The sequence below is a fragment of the Sarcophilus harrisii genome, chromosome 2 (genome assembly GCF_902635505.1).
Source record: "Sarcophilus harrisii chromosome 2, mSarHar1.11, whole genome shotgun sequence".
NCBI classification, from domain to species: domain Eukaryota; kingdom Metazoa; phylum Chordata; class Mammalia; order Dasyuromorphia; family Dasyuridae; genus Sarcophilus; species Sarcophilus harrisii.
In genome coordinates, this window is record NC_045427.1 from 368,489,428 (window position 1) to 368,509,904 (window position 20,477).

Consider the following 20,477-nt stretch of genomic DNA (forward strand, 5'->3'; position numbering starts at 1 on the left):
GTTCAAATCTGGTCTCAGATACTTAACACTTCCTAGCTGTGTGACCCTAGGCAAGTAACTTGACCCCAATTGCCTCAGCAAAAAAAAAAAAAAAAAAAAAAAAAAAATTTCCTACTTAAATTATATGGGCAAAAATATTTTTTCAAGACATACACATAGTTATAATGTGCTTTTACACGTCAACTGAATTACTTAATACAATAAATTCTAATTAAATTTTTAGAAATGGCTAAATAGGCTCTCTTTAGACCACATTATTTCATGGCTTCAAATCAAAGAGCTATTTAAAGTAGGCTCAAATTCTCATTGACCTTGCTACTCACATGTCAACATTACAAAATTTTGATTTACAAATACATGAATGAGTCTTGACTAATCTAATAAGCTTTGATCATGGATTCTGAATTGTTCAGTCCAATCCCATGTTTAACCTTGAAAAAATGGCTCCAAAAAACACAGTATTGCCAACATTTATCAACACAAATAATGAGATTTTGCTTTATTCCAGTTTAGTGAAAATAACACTGGATATAGAATCAGTAAAGACCTGGATCTGAATCCAACCTATGACACTTACTAGCTGTGTGAACATAGGCAAGTCACAATTCCTGAGTCTGTTTCCTCACCCGTAATATGGACCTAATGATAACTGTAGTACCTAAATTTCAAAATGTATGTAACAAACAAGATAATATAACATGTGTTTTATGAACCTTAAAACTTTACATAAAAGTCAGGTATTGTTATTTAATATCAATGAAAATACTAAAAGTTATGGTCAATAAAAATACTTTCAGCCCGTTCAATGTGGATATTATGAATGGTTCATTTACTCTATTAAATCAAAGTATGAGATACAACAAATAAAAAGTTGTGAAAGCTTCACCAAAAGGAACCTTTTACATATGTTAGCAGTTTCTCTTGTTTTCTAAAAAAAACCCGACAGCCATCATTGTTTACCTTGTTCATCATTTTCCTTAAACAGACTATATATAATATTTCCTCTGGATTTTATAGTAACACATACATTAAAATCAACAATAATAATTATAACTGACTAGGATGCTTCAAAATCTTTTGGTTTACTCTTGCATTAAGGCAGAGTATAATATAATAAAAGAATGATTTTTTTACATCTATGTCAAAACATAATATTCAATTATTACAGTACAATAGTTATAATTAAATTCACAATGGAATATCCTTAGCCTAAAACACCAGACAGAAACTAAAATCACTTCAATACTGTTTAGTGTCAGTACAAAGAGTCGCCTTTCTAATAAAAAAAATGATAACAAAAATCAGTAAGGCTGTTCTGGTAACCAGTCTTTGACACTAAAAAGATTTCATTTCCAGTCACAGCACTCTTCTTAAAGAGGATTCTTGCAGACTTTTTATTTTGAGTCTTGATCTTTCTTTGCATCTAAAAGTGCTGAGCGAATTCCCAACTTTTTCAGTTCTTCCACTAGATCTCCATTCTGATGCATCTGGAGGAGGATGTCACAACCACCAACAAATTCACCATTAAGGTACACTTGAGGTATAGTTGGCCAGTTGGAATAGTCTTTAATGCCTATGATGAAAGGAAATAAAGATAAACAATTAATCTTTTGGAATGATAATTTTTTTTTCTCCTACTCCCAGCTCATACAATCCTTATTTCAGAGATCTGACAGACATACCCCATGTCTATTCTGACAAATCAGATTTATAAAAGTCATGTTTTGAATAGTAACAAAATCTTACACAATTCATTTGGAAAATTACAGTGTTTCTTAACATTGGCTGACAATAACATAGGCTAATGTGACCTTCAGGAAGTCGCTTCTCTTTTTTGTCTGTTTTCTTATTTTTAAAAAGAGGTAATTTGACAAAAAGTTCTCCAACATCTATGCCAATTTCTTTTAAGTTTTAAAGTTCCAAAATTAAATTTCTCATAATGAGCTATTTCACTCAGGGCTAGTTAGTTTAATTGGTCACAGCATGGTGTTAATGAAGTATAGATTTGAATCCTAAGCCCAATTAACTTCAGAGAAATTCACTTCTATAGCTCTTAACTTTTTATCCAATCAATTTATTCATAAGCAATTCCACATAGTATGAGAATGGCTTCTGCCAATGGAGAAAACAATTCAAAGCACATATCTACATGATAGTAGATCAACTACATCACTGATTAACCCAAAAGTTTCTTCTAAGTTAGAAACTGGCTGACCACTGGAACAAACTACAGGTTGCCTGGGCAGAAAGAGGAAATAAAAGTTTGGGAAACAGACCACAGGCCTGACAAGGCTTTTTAGTAATAGGCTACATTCAATTATTAAACATTTGCTGTAGCTACCTTCTTTTATTCCCCCAAGCAGGGCAGCTAATAACTTTTAAATTTCATTTTATGGCACTAATTTTATTCTTCAATGGTGGAGCAACCAAAAAGAGGTAAATGGTATCGTTACTTGACTCCCATTAACTGGAATGTATTAGTTGACGGGACAGAAATAATGGGATTACCATAAGTACCTCTTTAAATTTGTGACAGATATAGAAAGAAAATCTGAGTACTTTTGACACGAAGCAAGTTTCATAGCAAAGCCCAAATACAATGGATTAAAATGCTGTGGAGGAAGTCAGCCTAGATATTTAAGAATAAAATCCTCATCTATCTGCCAAGGGAAAATCAGAAACTTTATGAGCAAAACTACAAAACACTTTCCACACAAATTAAGTCTGATCTAACCAACTGGAAAAATATTAAATGCTCTTGGATAGGGCGAGCAAATATAATAAAGATGACAACACTACCTAAAGTAATCTATTTGTTTAGCGCTATGCCAATCAGACTCCAAAAAAACTCTTTTAATGATCTAGAAAAAAATAACAACAAAGTTCATATGGAAAAACAAAAGGTCAAGAATTAAAAGGAAATTAATGAAAAAAAAAAAAATCAAATGAAGGTGGCCTAGCTGTACCAGATCTAAAATTATATTATAAAACAGCAGTCACCAAAACCATTTGGTATTGGCTAAGAAATAAATTAGTTGATCAGTGGAATAGGTTAGGTAATAATCTTAATACTCTAGGGTTTGACAAACCCAAAGACCCCAGCTTTGGGGATAAGAATTCACTGTTTGACAAAAATTGCTGGGAAAATTAGAAACTAGTATGGCAGAAACTAGACCTCAACCCACACTTAACACCATACACCAAGACAAGGTCAAAATGGGTTCATGACCTAGGCATAAAGAATGAGATTATAAATAAATTAGAGGAATACAGGATAGTTTACCTCTCAAACCTGTGGAAGAGGAAGGAATTTATGACCAAAAAGAACTAGATCATTAATGATCACAAATAGAAAATTCTGATTATATCAAATTGAAAAGTTTTTGTACAAACAAAACTAATACAGACAAGATTAGAAGGGAAATAAACTGGGAAAACATTTTTACAGTCAAAGGTTCTGATAAAGGCCTCATTTCCAAAATATATAGAGAATTGACTCTAATTTATAAGAAATTAAGCCATTCTTCAATTGATAAATGGCCAAAGGATATGAACAAACAATTCTCACACAAAGAAATTTAAACTATTTCTAGCCATACGAAAAGATGCTCCAGGTCATTATTAATCAGAGAAACGCAAATTAAGACAACTCTGAGATACCACTACACACCTGTCAGATTGGGTAGAATGACAGGGAATAATGCAGAATATTGGAGAGGATGTGGGAAAACAGGGACATTAATACACTGTTGGTGGAATTGTGAATACATCCAACCATTCTGGAGAGCAATTTGGAACTATGCTCAAAAAGTTATCAAACTGTGCATACCCTTTGATCCAGCAGTGTTACTACTGGGCTTATACCCCAAAGAGATCTTAAAGAAGGGAAAGGGACCTGTATGTGCAAGAATGTTTGTGGCAGCCCTCTTTGTAGTGGCCAGAAACTGGAAACTGAATAGATGCCCATCAATTGGAGAATGGATGAATAAATTGTGGTATATGAATATTATGGAATATTGTTTGTTAAGAAATGACCAACAGGATGATTTCAGAAAGGCCTGGAGAGACTTACACGAACTGATGCTGAGTGAAATGAGCAGGACCAGGAGATCATTATATACTTCAGCAACAATACTATATGATGACCAATTCTGATGGACCTGGCCATCTTCAGCAATAAGATGAACCAAATCAGTTCCAGTAGAGCAGTAATGAACTGAACCAGCTACACCCAGCGAAAGAACTCTGGGAGATGACTAAGAACCATTACATTGAATTCCCAATCCCTATATTTTTGCCTGCCTGCATTTTTGATTTCCTTCACAGGCTAATTGTACAATATTTCAGAGTCTGATTCTTTTTATATAGCAAAATAACAGTTTGGTCATGTATACTTATTGTGTATTTAATTTATACTTTAATATATTTAACATGTATTGGTCATCCTGCCATCTAGGGGAAGGGATGGGGGGAAGGAGGGGAAAAATTGGAACAAAAGGTTTGGCAATTGTCAATGCTGTAAAATTACCCATGCATATAACTTGTAAATAAAAAGCTATTAAAAATTAAAAAATTAAAAAAAAAAAAAAAGAATAAAATCCTCTGGGGTTCGGGCGAAGAAGCCCCATGCTGAGAATATAGTGTGAGGTTCTTAACCAAAATATAGTAGCATTGGCTACTGTTTTGATTCTCCAACACAACTACGGAAGGCAAATAGTGAGCCCCTGCATCCCAACATAACAGATAGACTTAGCCAGGCTCACCCAGCACAGGGAGGAAACCTGCAGCAATACTGGTCCCAGTGCAAGGTGAAGCCCTGTCGCCCTGTAGAGGAAGCTAGAAACAATTTCCCCTGTGTCTTAGGAACAGACCTCAACTTTTAAAAGTGAGCAAAAAAGCAAAAAGAACTCTGATCATATATGGCTATTATGGAGACAGGGAAGAACAGAACTCAAACCCTGAAGACACTAAAGGCAAAGCATTTCCAGATGAAGCCTCAAATAGGTAGATGAACTGGTCTCCAACTCAAAAGGCTCTCTTGGAAGAACTCAAAATGGATCTTAAAACAGAATTAGAAGAAAATAGGGAAAGGAGTAAGAAAGGGGTAAAGGACTGTGAAAGGGGAGGGTTGATTGAGGGAGGAGGTAGTCAGAAGCAAAATACTGGTGAGGAAGGAAAAGGGCAAAGGAAAGAGAGAAGTATAATGAGGAAAATAGAATGGTGAAAAATACAGAAGTAGTAATTTTAACTGGGAATGGGAATGGGATGAAGTCTTCCATATAATGGAAGCAGACAACAGATTGGATTAAAAGCCAGACTCCTACAATATGTTGTTTACAAGAAATACATTTAAAGCAGAGTGATATATTCAGAATAAAGGTAAAAGGCTGGAGCAGAATCTATTATGCTTCAGGTAAAGTAAAAAAAAAAAAAAAAAAAAAAGCAAGGGTAGCAATCCTGATCTTAGCTCTAGCAAAAGCAAAAAATAGATCTAATTAAAAAAGATAAGGAAGGAAACTACATCTTATTAAAGAGTACCACACATAATGAAGTAATATCAATACTAAACATGTATGTATAGCATCCAAATTCCTAGAGGAAAAGTTAAGAGAGTTGGAAGAAGAGACAACAAAACTACATTAGGGAGAATTTCAACTTATCTCTTTCAGAACTAAATAAATTGACCCACAAAATAAAGAAGTAAAGGAGGTAAATAGAATTTTAGAAAAGTTAGGTATGATAGACCTTTGGAGAAAACTGAATGGGGATAGAAAGGAATCTGCTTTTTTCTCAGCAGCACATAGAATTTACATAAAAACTGACCATTAGGGCAAAAAAACCTTCAAAATTAAATGCAGAAAGACAAATAATAAATGCATTTTTTTCAATGTATGATACAATAAAAATTACATATAAAAAAGGGCTGGGGGTGTTAGTGTTTTTTCTTCTTCGCAGCCAGGTGATAAAAGAGTTCAGATCTTTTATTGTGTCCTTCAATATAACTCGGTTAGCTCAGAGGCCCATCTCTCTGCTTGGTTCTAAGAGCTCCGCCCGAATGTCTCCAAATCCAAAGATTTGTCCTTCCAACTCCAGGCAGCACCAAGTTGGAAGATGCAATGAATCTCTTGCCTTGAAGATAGGGCTTGTGGGCTTCCTCCCAGAGTGCTCCTCTCCGACCCCAGTCAATGTTCCCAAGAAACTCCTTCCAGAGTGCTCCTCTCCGACCCCAGTCAATGTTCCCAAGAAAAAACTCTCTCCAGCTGTAAGAGCTTCCTGTATATATATATGATCTCCCAAAGGTTAACTCCTCCTTCTGGAGAGAGAGGGATTCTGGGTTATCTCCCAAAGTGCTCTCTGGCCCTAAGGGAGGTGTGAATTCGGATAGCTCTTTCTAAACCCTGAACTCTCCCAAACGTGTGAACTCCATTGAGTACTTAGATACTTATGAACTCTCTAAAGGTGTGAACACAAGCATCGTTTCTATCAGTTGTACTTAGTACCTTGTTTCAAGTTCTGGCCCAAAATATCTCCTTCTAAGATCAAATTAATCATATTGAACCATGCCAAATTAGATAATTATTGTCTCTATCAACTCTAATGGATTAACACTTTGTAAAGATTTCAACATGGGGGGAAATAGATAAACAATCTAATCCTAAAGAATGAGGGAGTGGAACAACAAACCAAAGAAAGAATAAATAATTTCACCCAAGAGACGAGACAACATGGAAAAATTTATGGGATACAGCCAAAGCAGTTCTTAGGGGAAATTTTATAAAACTAGATGCTTACATGAATAAATTAGAGAAAGAGAAGATCAGTGAATTAGGCATGCACCTAGAAAAAAGCTGTTCATGATTCAATGTCAGTTTGACAGGTTGTCTACAGTGAGAGATTCTAAGAATCAGGTCTACAGTGAGAAATTCTAAGAATCTGAGCTTTGCCTTATGACGCTTAACAGCTTATTAATGACTTGGGAAAAGGTATATATAATATTCTCATTAAATGTGCAGATGACAAAAATCCTAACAAGGGACTGGGCCAAACCTAATTTTAAAAAATCAATCAAGATAAATGAAAATCTTACACTTGGTTACAAAAATTCAACTACACAAGTACAAAATTTTTCATACATACACAATCCTTCATATCCATATTAAGACTAATTTAAGGAATTGGGGATTTTTAGCCTGGAAAAGAGAATATTCATGGGAAGAATGACAGCTGTCTTCAAATCTATGAAGAATTGTTATTTGGAGAATTTGTTCTGTTTTTACCATATCCCCAAATGAAGAAGAATGGATTGCAAAGAGGCAAATTTAGACTTAGTGTCAGCAAAGAAAACGTCCCCAAAATTACACCAAATCAAAAAGTGAAACAGACTGCTTCTAAAAGTGTTGTCTGGTATGTTACAGCAGGACATAAAGTTTGGGTACCAAAGTACTTTTAAGTTCTCAAATTCTATGAGGACAGGAAATGTCACCTTTCCAGAATGTAATACTCTCCTGTAGTGAATTCAACACATTCGGCCTTGCCTTACCATTTTACTCTTTATCTCTCCAATTTCTAAATCAAAAATGAAATGTAGTCTCATAGTAAACATATCCAGAACACAAATAACAAAATTAATCTATGCTGGTCACAAATAAAAATGCAATGGCATCATTAATTCTAGAGGATAGGCATTTCTAAATATTTAAATATTTAAAGGATATCCAAAAAAAGGGCCAGTATTAAAAGAAAAACACATTAGTTAAATAAAGCATATTTATTGGTCCTTGGTATTTTTACTATGTTAACAGAAACTAAATTTTTATGCTTAAATTCTTCCAAGAAATTAAAAACATCCAATAAAATATCTGAAATTTTCACTGTAAATAAACAACTTACAAATTTTTCTCTTTAAAAAAAAAAAAAAAAGCAATTTTAAAAACATGATTACTTTACTACAAATTCCTGTAACAGGAAAGACTTCCAAGTGCTTTATCTTTCTCCAACAGGCCTTCAAATTCTAAGAAGTGGCTCAAAAGACTAAATGCACTTAAAGCATACCACTAAATTCCTGGGAAGACATGTCTACAGTTGTCTTAATAAAACTTTAAATATAATAGAAAAGTTTCCAGATGAAGAATTTATTACATTTTAGTTAGCTATTTGTGATACTGTATAAATAGAACTTCGAAGAACTTAAAACTTCTGACATAGATTTTTCCTGCAATATGTCCCCCACTGCCTGCGACTTTGCTTGCTTCTTGTCTCTTGAATCTACCTTCTAGAACATAGAAAATAACTTGGATATTTATGTTTGTGGGAAAAAAAAAATATAACCAATAAAATAAAAGCACACAAAAAGGTGATTGTATTGGTGTACATATTTGAGAAAGGTTGTAATAATCCAAATAAAGGTTCTGTTTCTAGAAGTAAATGAAAGTGACTATGGGAAGAGGGAGAAGGTAATTTACATGTATTCCTCCTTAATATCTCTAAAAATAAAAATTGAGCCTGCTCCCCTCCCAAAAAAACTGCACTGACCATTACATGTGTATTCCTAAAATAACTCAATGAGAATAGTTGTGTAATAAGTTTTTTATGTTATCTTCTTGATAGCAGTTCAAGGTGACAACCAACTGATATCTTATCAAGATTGAAAAGACCTAACTACTTTTTGCATATATTATAACAAAAACAATTATATTTTTAGTTGATCAGCATCCAAGATAAGGGAGATTCTGAAGGTTTCCCCTCCTTGAAAACATATTCTTTTCCCATTTAAAAAAATATAATGCACTTGGAGAAAGTTAAGGCAATAACGAATTACTTTCCCCCTAAAGAATACTAAAAGCAAAAAGTGAGCTTGATTAGCAAAGTTTAAACTTTAAAATAAAAGTAAATCATATTTTATCTACAGTTCACAATGCAAATTACTATCTCCTCTTCCCACCCTCACATTTTATTTTTCAAAATAATACCACAGCAATTAAGATTGCCAATATTTCCATATAATTAAGAACAAACATATACCTGCTGTAGTCCAAATATGAATATTAATCTTGAGCTGTCCAGAAAAAGACATTAACATTCAATGACTGGACTGAATAGTAAATGTTTTCCTAATTTAATGAGCATTAATTTTATCAGAAAAATAAAATGTTTTTGAAACATTTTTGCTAATATTTACTAATGATTTTTAAAAATAAATTTATTGATCTATAAAGTTGTAAGTAGGGTAGGTCAGGTTAAGAATATAAATTGAGTGGCAGCTAGGTGGCATAATGGATAGGGCACCAGCCCTGAAGTCAGGAGGACCTGCGTTTAAATCTGGTTTGAGACACTTAATACTTCCTAGCTGTTAAGTCACTTAACCCCAAATGCCTCAGCAAAAATAAATTAATAAATATAGAGATATAAATATATGTAAATTGAGATGAAGAGGATGTGATGAAATTTTCAACACTTCAGTGATGAAAGATGGAAAGATATTCAAGTTGTTTAAAATAATTATGATGGGGACAGGAAAAGGGTTGTGTAAGATGGCAAAGAATAGAGAATTCTAAATGAAAGCAACAGAGCAGGTCTAAGACAGCTAGAAAAATCTATGAATAACAAGCAGCAGAAGGTAAAGTAGAAAAACAGTGAGATCAACACAATGTTAAGACAACTTTCACACTCATGGCCAAAGACAATCCAGAGGTCTAAACAGACCACTAGATAATCATTTATGTGCTTATGTAACATTCACATAAGAATTTATTCATCTTAAATAAGTCTTTTTTTTTTCCTTAATAACTTTCAATTCACAAGGAGCAATATCTATATAGCAGTTCATCTAAAAAAGATCTTTAAGTTTTAGTGGATTGTAACCTCAATATGATTAACATCTGGAATCAGTAGAATTCATCTGGAGTCCTGTATTCCATTCTGATTAGCACATTTTAGGAAGGTCACTGATAAGCTAGACAATCAGTCTAGAGGGGAACAACCAGAATGGTGAAGGGCCTGAGACCATGCTAAATAAATGAAGCCTGGATGAAAAACAGGAAATGTTTAGGCTAGATAGAAGATTCATGGGGAACATAAGATTATCTACTTAGGACACAGATCCATCAACTCTATCCCTTCATTTTACAGATAAGGAAACTGAGGCAAAGAGAGGTTAGATGACTTGCCCAAGATCATAAAGATAAATAAATAGACATGGACTCCAATTTAGATTTTCCTGACCAAAGAGCTGTCAAATTTCTCTACAGTACCAAAATATAGCAAGAGAAGCAATGGGTAAAAGTTACCAGAAAGGCAAATCTTTTCACAATGTCAGAGTTAAATACTTAGCAATCAGAATTGTCTAAAGTGGAATCAACTCCCCTAGAATTGGGGGGGGGGGTTTCCTCTTCTAAGAGTCTCTGAGCAAAAGTTGGATGATTTGTTGTTGGAGATCTTTGCAAAAGAAACTTTTTTCATATATGGGCTGATTTCTGACCCCCAATGAGATCCTATAATCATGCAAATAAATAAACAGAACATTTTTACAGATAAAAAATTTTTAAAACCTGCCTATAATTCCTCTTATAGAACATTTTCCTCACACACTCTAGAAGTAACGTTTAACAAAAGTCTCCATTGATAGGTAGAGTTCTTAAGTATAATTCTATAAGGTTGTACTTAAAAGGACTTTAAAAAAATTTTTTAAGACTTCTGGAAGGTATGTCAAGGTCTTTTTGAGTGTATTTGCCTCAAATAGTTCTTTCTTCAGAAATTTCTGGACAGAATAGTTTGAAAAATGTGATTAAGCAAAGATATTTTCTTCCTCTCTTCATAAATATTTCTCATGACACCAAGTATTCAGATAATTGCATGCAATTTTTTTTAAAAAGCTTAAAAGAATGAAATAGTGACAATTAACATGGCATACACAAACTGTCAGCAATGGGACACCGATTATTATATTTAACAAATAATCTAGGAGAAATAAGTATTATTGTCTAAAACTGACAAAGAATGATTTAGCTCTCTAAATGAGTTTATTTACTGAAGCACCTTTCTTTCAGATCTTAGAAAGATAGATGGTAGGTAAACAGACACTGACAAGACATAAATATGTGTGTGTATTTTGTATATATGTATAGTTACATAGACATTAAGTGGACAGAGGGAAAGGCAATAAATATAGCAGCTACAGAACCAGGAAAGACTTCCTGTAAAAGATGAACCCAAACTTAAAGGAAGTCAGGAAAAATAAGAGGCTTCATATATATCAGGGAGTTCACAAGGTAAAAACTATCTTAATAATATTGAGATTGTTTAATTTTGTATATAGTAAATAGGCAGATACAACCTACATAAATAAAAGTTCTTTGGGGAGTCCTCAATAATTTTTAAGAGTACTGAAACCAAAAAGGTTGAGAACTATCTGGCTGAGCCTAGAGCAGTCTTGTACACACTATGGTTAATGGGCACATTACAGATGAAAAACCAGAAAAGACTAAGAAAGAATGTACAGTCAGATAGGAGAACAGGAAAAAGTTATGCAATTAGGCAGACAATCCAGTAGATGATCAATAGTGTCTAAGGTTACAGAGAGATTAAGAAGAATGAGGATTTCAAAAAGGCATTTATATCTGACAAATTAGAAATCAATAAGAGCTTAAATTAAATGAACCAAATGAGAGCTAAGAGCTACTCAGTATAGACAGCTTTCTCAAGTTTAGTGAAGACAGTGATGACATTTGGCAGGCCCAGTAGGATCAATTGAGGATATTTTAAGGAAAGGAGTTACTTTGTAGGAGCAGAGAAGAATCTGAGTTTTGAAGAAAGCCAGGGAGCAGAAATGATGAAGAGTACCTGAGGCATGAGAGTCAGCATGAGAAAAGCTACAAAACTGGAACCCTAAGTGTCATTATCAAGAAACAAAAGACAAGCAAGCTTGCCTGGAACCCCCTATCATTTATTTTTCTGTATGTTTTGCCTTTCAATAAATAGGATAAAAGTTCAAAAGTGGAAATTATCTTATTTTTTGTATTTGTATTGCCACTACCTAGCACAGTCCCATACAAAGTAGGATGATAAATACTGTGTTATTACATAACATAACGAAAATAATAATTATAACCTTAAGCACTTTCTGCTTTTCTAGTGTAAATATACGAGTAGGTCATATATCATCTTCATGAAAAATAATAGACCTAGCTTAAGCCTTGATGTAACTTAAAAGTAAATAGCTGAGAAAACACGAAATTGTAAGCTCCATAAGCAAGGAACATCCCTACTCATTTGATCCGCAAAATAATTTCGGGAAGTGGGTGCTTTTATTATTTCCAATTTATAGTTGAAAAACTATGGGTTTACCAGAAAAAGAACTCTGGGAGATGACTAAAAACCATTACATTGAATTCCCAATCCCTATATTTATGCACACCTGCATCTTTGATTTCCTTCACAAGCTAATTGTACAATAATTCAGAGCCTGATTCTTTTTGTACAGCAAAATAATGTTTTGGTCATGTATACTTATTGTGTATCTAATTTATATTTTAATATATTTAACATCTTAAAAAAAAAAAAAAAGTCATACCTAAGCAAAAAATAAAGATAAGAATGAAAGATGAAAAAAAAAAAAAAAACTATGGGTTTAAATGATTTAACACAATTGAGGCTTCATTTGAGCTCGAGTCTTTTAAGTCTCCAAGTCTAGTTCTTTCGGCCCTGCACCACTAAAGCTAGAGAAAATACACAGGCAAAGACTCAGTCCCTAACTTCGGGCGTCAGCAGGGAGGCAGCACCAAGTTAGGAAGCTACTACTTAGTTGCCTTTCTGTCTACAACAATTACAGTCAACTATAGGCGGCATTCATGTAATTACTCAATTGAGACGAGCTCTTCAAATAAATAAGCCCCAAATCGTGAAAAGTTGGGGTTCTGGACACCGCTTCGCTTCCCCCCTCCTCCAGCAGTGCAGAATCTGGACGTTCCCTTCCCCCTTCCCCCTTCCCCCTTCCCCCTTCCCCCTTTCCCCTTCCCCCTTCCCCCTTCCCCTCCGCCTTCATTCGCGAAGCTTCTCAAAGTCCCGCCGTTCCCGTAAGAACGAAGAACTCGAATCAGGAAAGAAGAGGCCCGGCGCCAAGCCGCTCAGGCCCCGCGGAAGACCCACTGACCCCAGCTGACCTTGACGGAGGGCGGGATCCTCCAGCACGTTGTAGGCCGCGTAGTTGGAGACGCCGTGCAGCCGCAGGATCTGCACTACGGCGTTGCTGAAGCCGCACTGGGGTTGCTCCGGGGTCCCTTTCAGGAACACCACCACCTTGTCTTTCTTCACGAGACCATCAAGATGTTCCGTGGACCCCGAATCCGGCCCCCCGGGACCCGAACTCCGAGGCCGTAGAGCCGGGCTCCGCAGGAGAACCCCGCGGCCCCAGTGGAGCAGAGCTGCAGATGCTCGGCCTAAAGACCCGCTCATCTCCCGCAGGCAAACGTCCTCCCGGCCTAGGACTGTCTAGGCAAACGGTTCCAAGGTCCGTGCACCCGCGTCTCCTTATCCCGCCCCCCGGCTATGGCCCCATTGGTCGAAGATTTGAGAGCTAATGTGGATTGGAAGATTTTTAACCTGTCAATCCTTAGAAACTGCCAATCATTTCACTATGCTCCTAGCGAGAGGAGAGCTGGGAGATGAAGTACAGTCTTTACTCCTTCCACCCCACCTAGCGAGTCTTCTTCCCCCATCTGTCTTTTTTTTATGTGCACTCGAGGTCCCAGGTGCCCATCGGTAAGACTCAGAGACCAGTGATAGGTAACAAGGGACAATAATTTTTTCCTGCGATAAACTAGTTGGCTGAGTTACTTGGGGCAGTGTGGGAGCATAGAAAAAACTTGTGTTTTCAACTTTAACCAACTCCACGGGAGGGCGGGAGGAAGAGACGGTGGCCACTGTGTTTACGTCATTTCCTGAAGCCTCATGGAGGAAGTTCTTCCGGCTGATGATGACTTAGAGTTGTCATGGTAATGCGGCCCAAGAGGAGGCCTCCGGTTACCGTGGCAGGCCCAGTCTCCATTTCTCTGCAACAAAGGTCAGTAGTTTTAGGGGCCCGAAGAAGGTGGATGGAAGGGTAGAGAAGAACGTTCAACATATCTAGACTCCAGCGCAGGGGACTGGGCCCTTCGCTGACGGCGGCGATCAGCGGGGCGCGGGCCTGGTCCCTTCCTGGCATCCAGCCCTCGTGCACAGGCTGCGTCGCCCCCTGGCGGTTGGAACTTCCTCGGAGGTCCGGGAACAGAGTCCCTTCCTCGTGCCGGAGAAGGGAAAACCTAGATACCTTTGGTCTGCTCCTTTGTATCTCTAGCGTCTGTCACGGGCCAGGCGTGTGACTGACTAGGGTTGTGTTCTCAGTAAGTAATATAGCAGGAGGTCTAATGCCAGTCCTATGGCTCCAAAAATCTGTGATATCTTTCTACTATAGTTCATTCATGCCTCCCGGAGCGTCATATGCTCCCCTTAATCAAGTCAAGACAATGCAACATGGCTCACTTTATTAATTTTAGATCAGAGCTTCATAGTTTCCTGATCTCTATTTTAATTTTTTTTTCAGGTTTGAGCAGCAGGATTTGATTCAAGGAACAAAAATCGTAACTATTCAAGCATTCAGCATTGGAATTAACTCCAAATTGGCCCAGTTATGGAAGAAACATTGAGTAAAAGCAAATTAATAGAAACAGGTACAGTTTTTTATTATTATTATTATTTTGTGAATGTTTTAGGTTATATGTGATCATAAAAAATTATTTTGTTTCTACTATGTGCCCAAGCCCATAAGTGAAACCTACAGGAAAGGAACCCCAGAAAAAAAAAAGCCATTTTCTGAATTTTAGAACTATAAACATAAGAATGCCACTAATTGATGCAGCTCATAAATATATTATCCCCTTTCCTGTCTGACATCAGTATATGATTCTTAGAAAAATAGTTTTAATTGAAACACAAGAACAGTATTATAAATGGTTGTTCATTTACACAAATCAGTTTGTTACCCTAAATATCTTGTTTTTTGCTGTAGGAAGTTGAGGGAGGAAAGTCTAGATGAGAAAAAGATCTTGAATCCCAGGTCTTCACCAAAATTCTGTGCTCCATCAACTAGGCTATGCTGCCTTTCTAATTTGGTTATTATTCAATTTCAAGGAATATTTATCAAGGTTCTTTGTGTTGTTTGTTATGAGTGCTTTAGGGGAGAGGGAAAGATTGAAAAGATTTAGTTAAGACAGTCCCTACTTGCAATCTAATCAAGGGTTATAACTCAAATATATTAAGAAAATTGTTATAAAGGGATTTGATTAGGGTATTTCAGGAGGATTTTTGTTCATTCTTCAGTTCATTCCTTAACATTTAGAGGCTTTACATTCACTTGATTGTCCAGATTGTCTGCAGTCTTGGAATGCTCTGGGTTGTTTGTGCCCCTGAGTACACCTGACTTGCAGAAAGAACATTTTCCAGAGGAAGCTGAGGCATGGCTGTTAAAGAACGAACAGCATTATGTGCAATATTCCTCTGACACCAACTGAATACTGTTGCCACGGCGATAGTGACTCTTCCGTGTCATTATCTATCAACCAACAGTAAGAGAAGCTTTGCAGTTAAGATATTGTTTAGCAAATGGAGGGATTTTTGCTGAACACTAAAAACTGCTATAAAAATAAATGTTCTTTTAAAGAATATTTTTTGTCACGCTGAACAACATTTATGAATCTAAAGATGATAGGGCTGGAAAGGACCTTGGGAGATAATCTAGTTTAGCCATGCTTTTGTTAATTTTTTTTTAATCTGAAACACTGATTTAACTAACTTCAAATGCTATTGTCAATTCTTTAATTAACCCCTTCTTGGAAATGGATCCAAAAATAATCTGAAAATTATCTACTATTTAATTATATTTAATATTTCAAAGCATCTGTTAATGACAAGTTCTATGGAGGCAGCACAGTGTAGTGAGTAGAATGCTAGGCTTGGAATAGTTGCGACCTAAGTTTATATGTTACATTTCAATTGCAAGGGAGAATTTTTGACCCCAGAGCAAGTCACTTAACTTTCCTGTACCTTTTAAAAATCCCTAAAATCATAGCCTTGGACCATAAGAGATTTTAGAGGCCCTAAGTCTTCTTTAAGATGAAGAATCTGAATTAGAAGAAAAGTTAAGTGACTTCCTCAGTCTCAAAAAGAATAAGGATCTACTAATCTAAGTCTTGGATGAGTTATCTGCTTGTTAAAGCGTGTTGCTACACCAGGGATTAGTCCTTTGTATATTTACATATTCCATCTTTGTCACTCTTGCTTTTGCTAATTTTAGTTTATAAATTGCTTGGTGTCTTAAATGATTTTTGTGTGTCTTAAATAATACTTTTGTGGTTTTTCTTTTTCAGGTTCAACTGATGCAGGGCAAATCCAAGGAACAAGCATCAGCATATGTAGAATTGTCTATTGTGATAAAGCATTAATGTATGTTTCTTTGTTAGAAGTTTAGAATACTGTGGATTTAACATTGAAAAGAATATTGTTCTTTCCATGGTAATCTAATTCATAATTACATTATTATAACATGATTTCAGCAAATTTAAAGGTAAGGTATATTTTTTGTTTTTAAAGAGAATTAGGAATCTTTAATTTCTGGGATCCTGAAAATATATTTTACACAGTACTTAAAAGATTTTAGTGCTGCTTTAGAGGGGTTTATCATTGGTGTTGGCTTTAATAATTGATTTTAATAAGCCTGGAGGAGAACACACCAACAAAATCATAGGTTCCTACTTAGAAAATAGAAACACACTCTGTCAATTGATGATACTCTATAAACTAGCTAAATCCCCACTTTACTGGGGGTAAAAGTACAAATTTCTTCCACAAGAAACCTTGACATTAGACAGTAACAGGTTTTTTATCCTAATTGTTAAAAAATAGTGTTCCAATTTTTAAAAAAAATATATTAGGTGCTTTATCCATTTGAATCATGCATTTTTTAGGAGAAAAACTTTTTTTAAAACATTGATAGAGTAGTTTTTTTTTTTTCCAAAGTTATTCACATAGTTTATTTCATTTAGTCCTCACAACTCTGTAACCTGTTCTAAGTTATATAATTATAACCGAGTCACAGATGAGAGAACTGACATTTAAGTTAAATGACATGACTATAGTAACGTAGTTTTTAAACGGTAGAGCTAGGATTTTTTTTTACAGTTTCAATTATTTTGTTTTATTTAGTTTTCATTACTTACTTTTCCAGACCTTTGCACCCACTCCCACCTCCCAAAAGGGCTTATAACAAATAAGCATAAATAAGCTAAGTAAATTCCCAAACAGATAGTCCACTTCCAAATGTTTGTTTCCTTCATCTCAAGTCCATCATTTCTTAATATGTAAATAACATGCTTCATCATTTTTTCCCTGGAATTCTGAGTTATCATTTCAAGTCTTTCAAAATTGTTTTTACAACATTAGGTTGTTCTTAAGAAGGAATATTTAAATAAGTCATCTATGAACAAGACAGAGTGAAAGTCCCTGAAGAGAGATTTCAATTTTGTCTCTCTATCCCAAGCATCTAGGAGAGTGCCCAGAATATAGTAGGCACTAAATAAATGCTAATTGAAACAAAGAATACAAGGCATCTTTATGTGTGTATAGGCATATCTTTATCATTCTATGTATAAAACGTAAGTTTTTTACACTCATATTCATACCTTTAAATATTTAAAGTAGGATAATTGTCTAAAAGAAAGGAGAAGTATATTAAACTTGAAAAGCAGCACTCCTTTACAAAAATATTTTTGATAGTTTAAAGTATTTTTGAGATGCCGAAAAGAGAATCTTAGTTTGTGGAAAACTAAGAATGGTAGTTTAAGAATATGATTAAAAGGATATAAGCAGAATGAATTGTGTTCCAAAATCAGATCAAGAAACTTAGATTAAAGTAGACTGAGCTACAGAGAATTTAAGTCACTAAAAAGCACTTGTGTTTATTTGCTAGTTCGTGTTACATAATAAAGTCTGAAAATTTGGTAAATAAGAAAAGTGACTAGTGTGTATTCAAAATAATTCTTCAAAACACCAAATTTTTATGTGTTTTTCAGTATTAAAATTTCTCCCAAGATATGCTATATAACAAATGTATCAGTAAACTCCTAAAATAAAGTTTTCTTGCCATTGCTAGATACGCATTCAGTTTTATTGAATACTTAAATTACATTAAAGTTTGTGACTCTTGTGGATGGTAAACAAGTTAGATTTAAGTTAATTTACATTTAATTAATTCAGAAATTCTAGATTGTTTTTATGTCCTCCTTCCCCCCCCCACACACACACATTTAAAAAGCAAGTTCACAATAGTTGAATTGGAAAATATTGACCTGATAGCCACCATTGACTAATATCCTAATATTTTCAGTGATAATGGGAATGCATATCTACTTGTATTTCATGGTTGACACCATGCAGAATATTTCACCTTAGCTAAAAATCTATTTTACAAATGAATGATATGATAGAATTTCAAACTTTTTTATCTAGTAACTTTAGATAATATTAACAGTTATGAAATATACTTGCCTAGATTATTTTTGGTGTTTTCTACTTGAAATATATTAAAGGAAATTATAAAAAAAGTGGGAGAGTATTAAATCTACTAAGTTAGATGTTCTTAAATTTTTTTGTGTCATAAACCTCTTTGACAATCCAGTGAAGCTTACATAGCCCTTTTATCAGAGTAAGTTTTTAAATGAACATTTTAAATGTAAAATGCATAAGATTACAAAGGAATATAGTTAAAATATATTTTTTTAAACGGTTCTTGGAACCCACGTTAAGAATCCATTGTTAGCTTGTGTGCGTTCTATTATAAAATTAGAAACAGCATTTGAATTTTAATTACCAATTCCGATCAAGGAAATTATACTATAACTTATCTGTACTATAAATCTATGTGAGTAAATTCAAGTTATTTTCTACAACTGGCACTGCCCTTAATAGTTATATGATTTCAACTGAAGAAGGAAGGGAGGATTTATTATGGTACTGTCTATAAAACTTGGGTCCATTTCTCCATTGTTGATATCAGAAATGTGATCACATAAAATCATGTGAAATATATGATTAGAGATGAGTCATTTTACTCTTTATCATTGGACTAGAAATTTGTAGATTCCAAATCTAGGTGTAGCCATTTATAAATACTTTTTATAACTGGGTTTCTTAACCTAGAGTTCACTGACCCTAAGAAGCCCTTGGACAAAATTTAGTGAGTCCATTACCTGTATGGAGAAAAAAAATCACATATTTATTTTCATTAATCTCTAACATTTCCTTCAACTATGAATGTAAGCACTAAAATATGATTCTGAGAAAGGACCCGATAAACTTCACCAGACTGCTATAAAGGTCCATGACACAAAAAGATTGAAAACCTTCTTTTTTTTTTTTTTTTTTTTTTTTTTAAATAACTTTTTATTAACAGAACCCATGCCAGGGTAATTTTTTACAACATTATCCCTTGCACTCATTTCTGTTCCGATTTTTCCCCTCCCTCCCTTCACCTCCTCCCCCAGATGGCAAGCAGTCCTATACATGTTAAATAGGTCACAGTATATCCTAGATACAATATATGTGTGCATAACTGAACAGTTCTCTTGTTGCACAAGGAGAATTGGATTCAGAAGGTAGAGATAACCCGGGAAGAAAAACAAAAATGCAAACAGTTTACATTCATTTCCCAGTGTTCTTTCTTTGGGTGTAGCTGCTTCTGTCCATCATTGATCAATTGAAACTGAGTTAGGCATTCTCTTTGTCGAAGAAATCCACTTCCATCAGAATACATCCTCATACAGTCTCGTTGTTGAAGTACATAATGATCTCCTGGTTCTGCTCATTTCACTTAGCATCAGTTCATGTAAGTCTTTCCAAGCCTCTCTGTATTCATCCTGTTGGTCATTTCTTACAGAACAATAATATTCCATAACATTCATATACCACAATTTAGTCAACCATTCTCCAGTTGATGGGCATCCACTCAATTTCCAGTTTCTAGCCACTACAAACAGGGCTGCCACAAACATTTTGTCACATACAGGTCCCTTTGCCTTCTTTAATATCTCTTTGGGGTATAAGCCCAGTAGCAGCAGTGCTGGATCAAAGAGTATGCACAGTTTGATAACTTTTTGGGCATAATTCCAGATTGCTCTCCAGAATGGTTGGATTCGTTCACAACTCCACCAACAATGCATCAGTGTCCCAGTTTTTCCGCATCCCCTCCAACATTCCATCATTATTTTTTCCTGTCATCCTAGCCAATCTGACAGGTGTGTAGTGGTATCTCAGAGTTGTCTTAATTTGCATTTCTCTGATCAATAGTGATTTGGAACATTCTTTCATATGAGTGGAAATAGTTTCAGTTTCATCATCTGAAAATTGTCTGTCCATATCCTTCATATCCTTTGACCATTTATCAATTGGAGAAT

The 20,477-nt window shown here is 35.0% G+C and overlaps 1 protein-coding gene, 1 long non-coding RNA gene and 1 other non-coding gene across 3 annotated transcripts; 2 read left to right on the forward strand and 1 right to left on the reverse strand.

Moving 5' to 3' along the window:
- Positions 1–470: 470 nt before the first annotated feature.
- GLRX5 (glutaredoxin 5) lies at positions 471–13,540 on the reverse strand. Its single transcript, XM_003756573.3, has 2 exons — positions 13,158–13,540; positions 471–1,573 (listed from the first exon to the last, which is right to left on the reverse strand). Exons 1-2 carry the CDS (start codon positions 13,447–13,449, stop codon positions 1,395–1,397), a joined length of 471 nt encoding a protein of 156 aa, XP_003756621.1. The 5' UTR covers positions 13,450–13,540; the 3' UTR covers positions 471–1,394.
- A 106-nt stretch (positions 13,541–13,646) lies between these two features.
- LOC105750677 lies at positions 13,647–19,431 on the forward strand. Its single transcript, XR_001121169.3, has 3 exons — positions 13,647–14,056; positions 14,576–14,702; positions 16,398–19,431. It is a non-coding gene; the product is annotated as an uncharacterized LOC105750677 (long non-coding RNA).
- Positions 15,400–15,673, forward strand: LOC111721091. The gene has a single exon (XR_002770456.1).
- Positions 19,432–20,477: the final 1,046 nt, after the last annotated feature.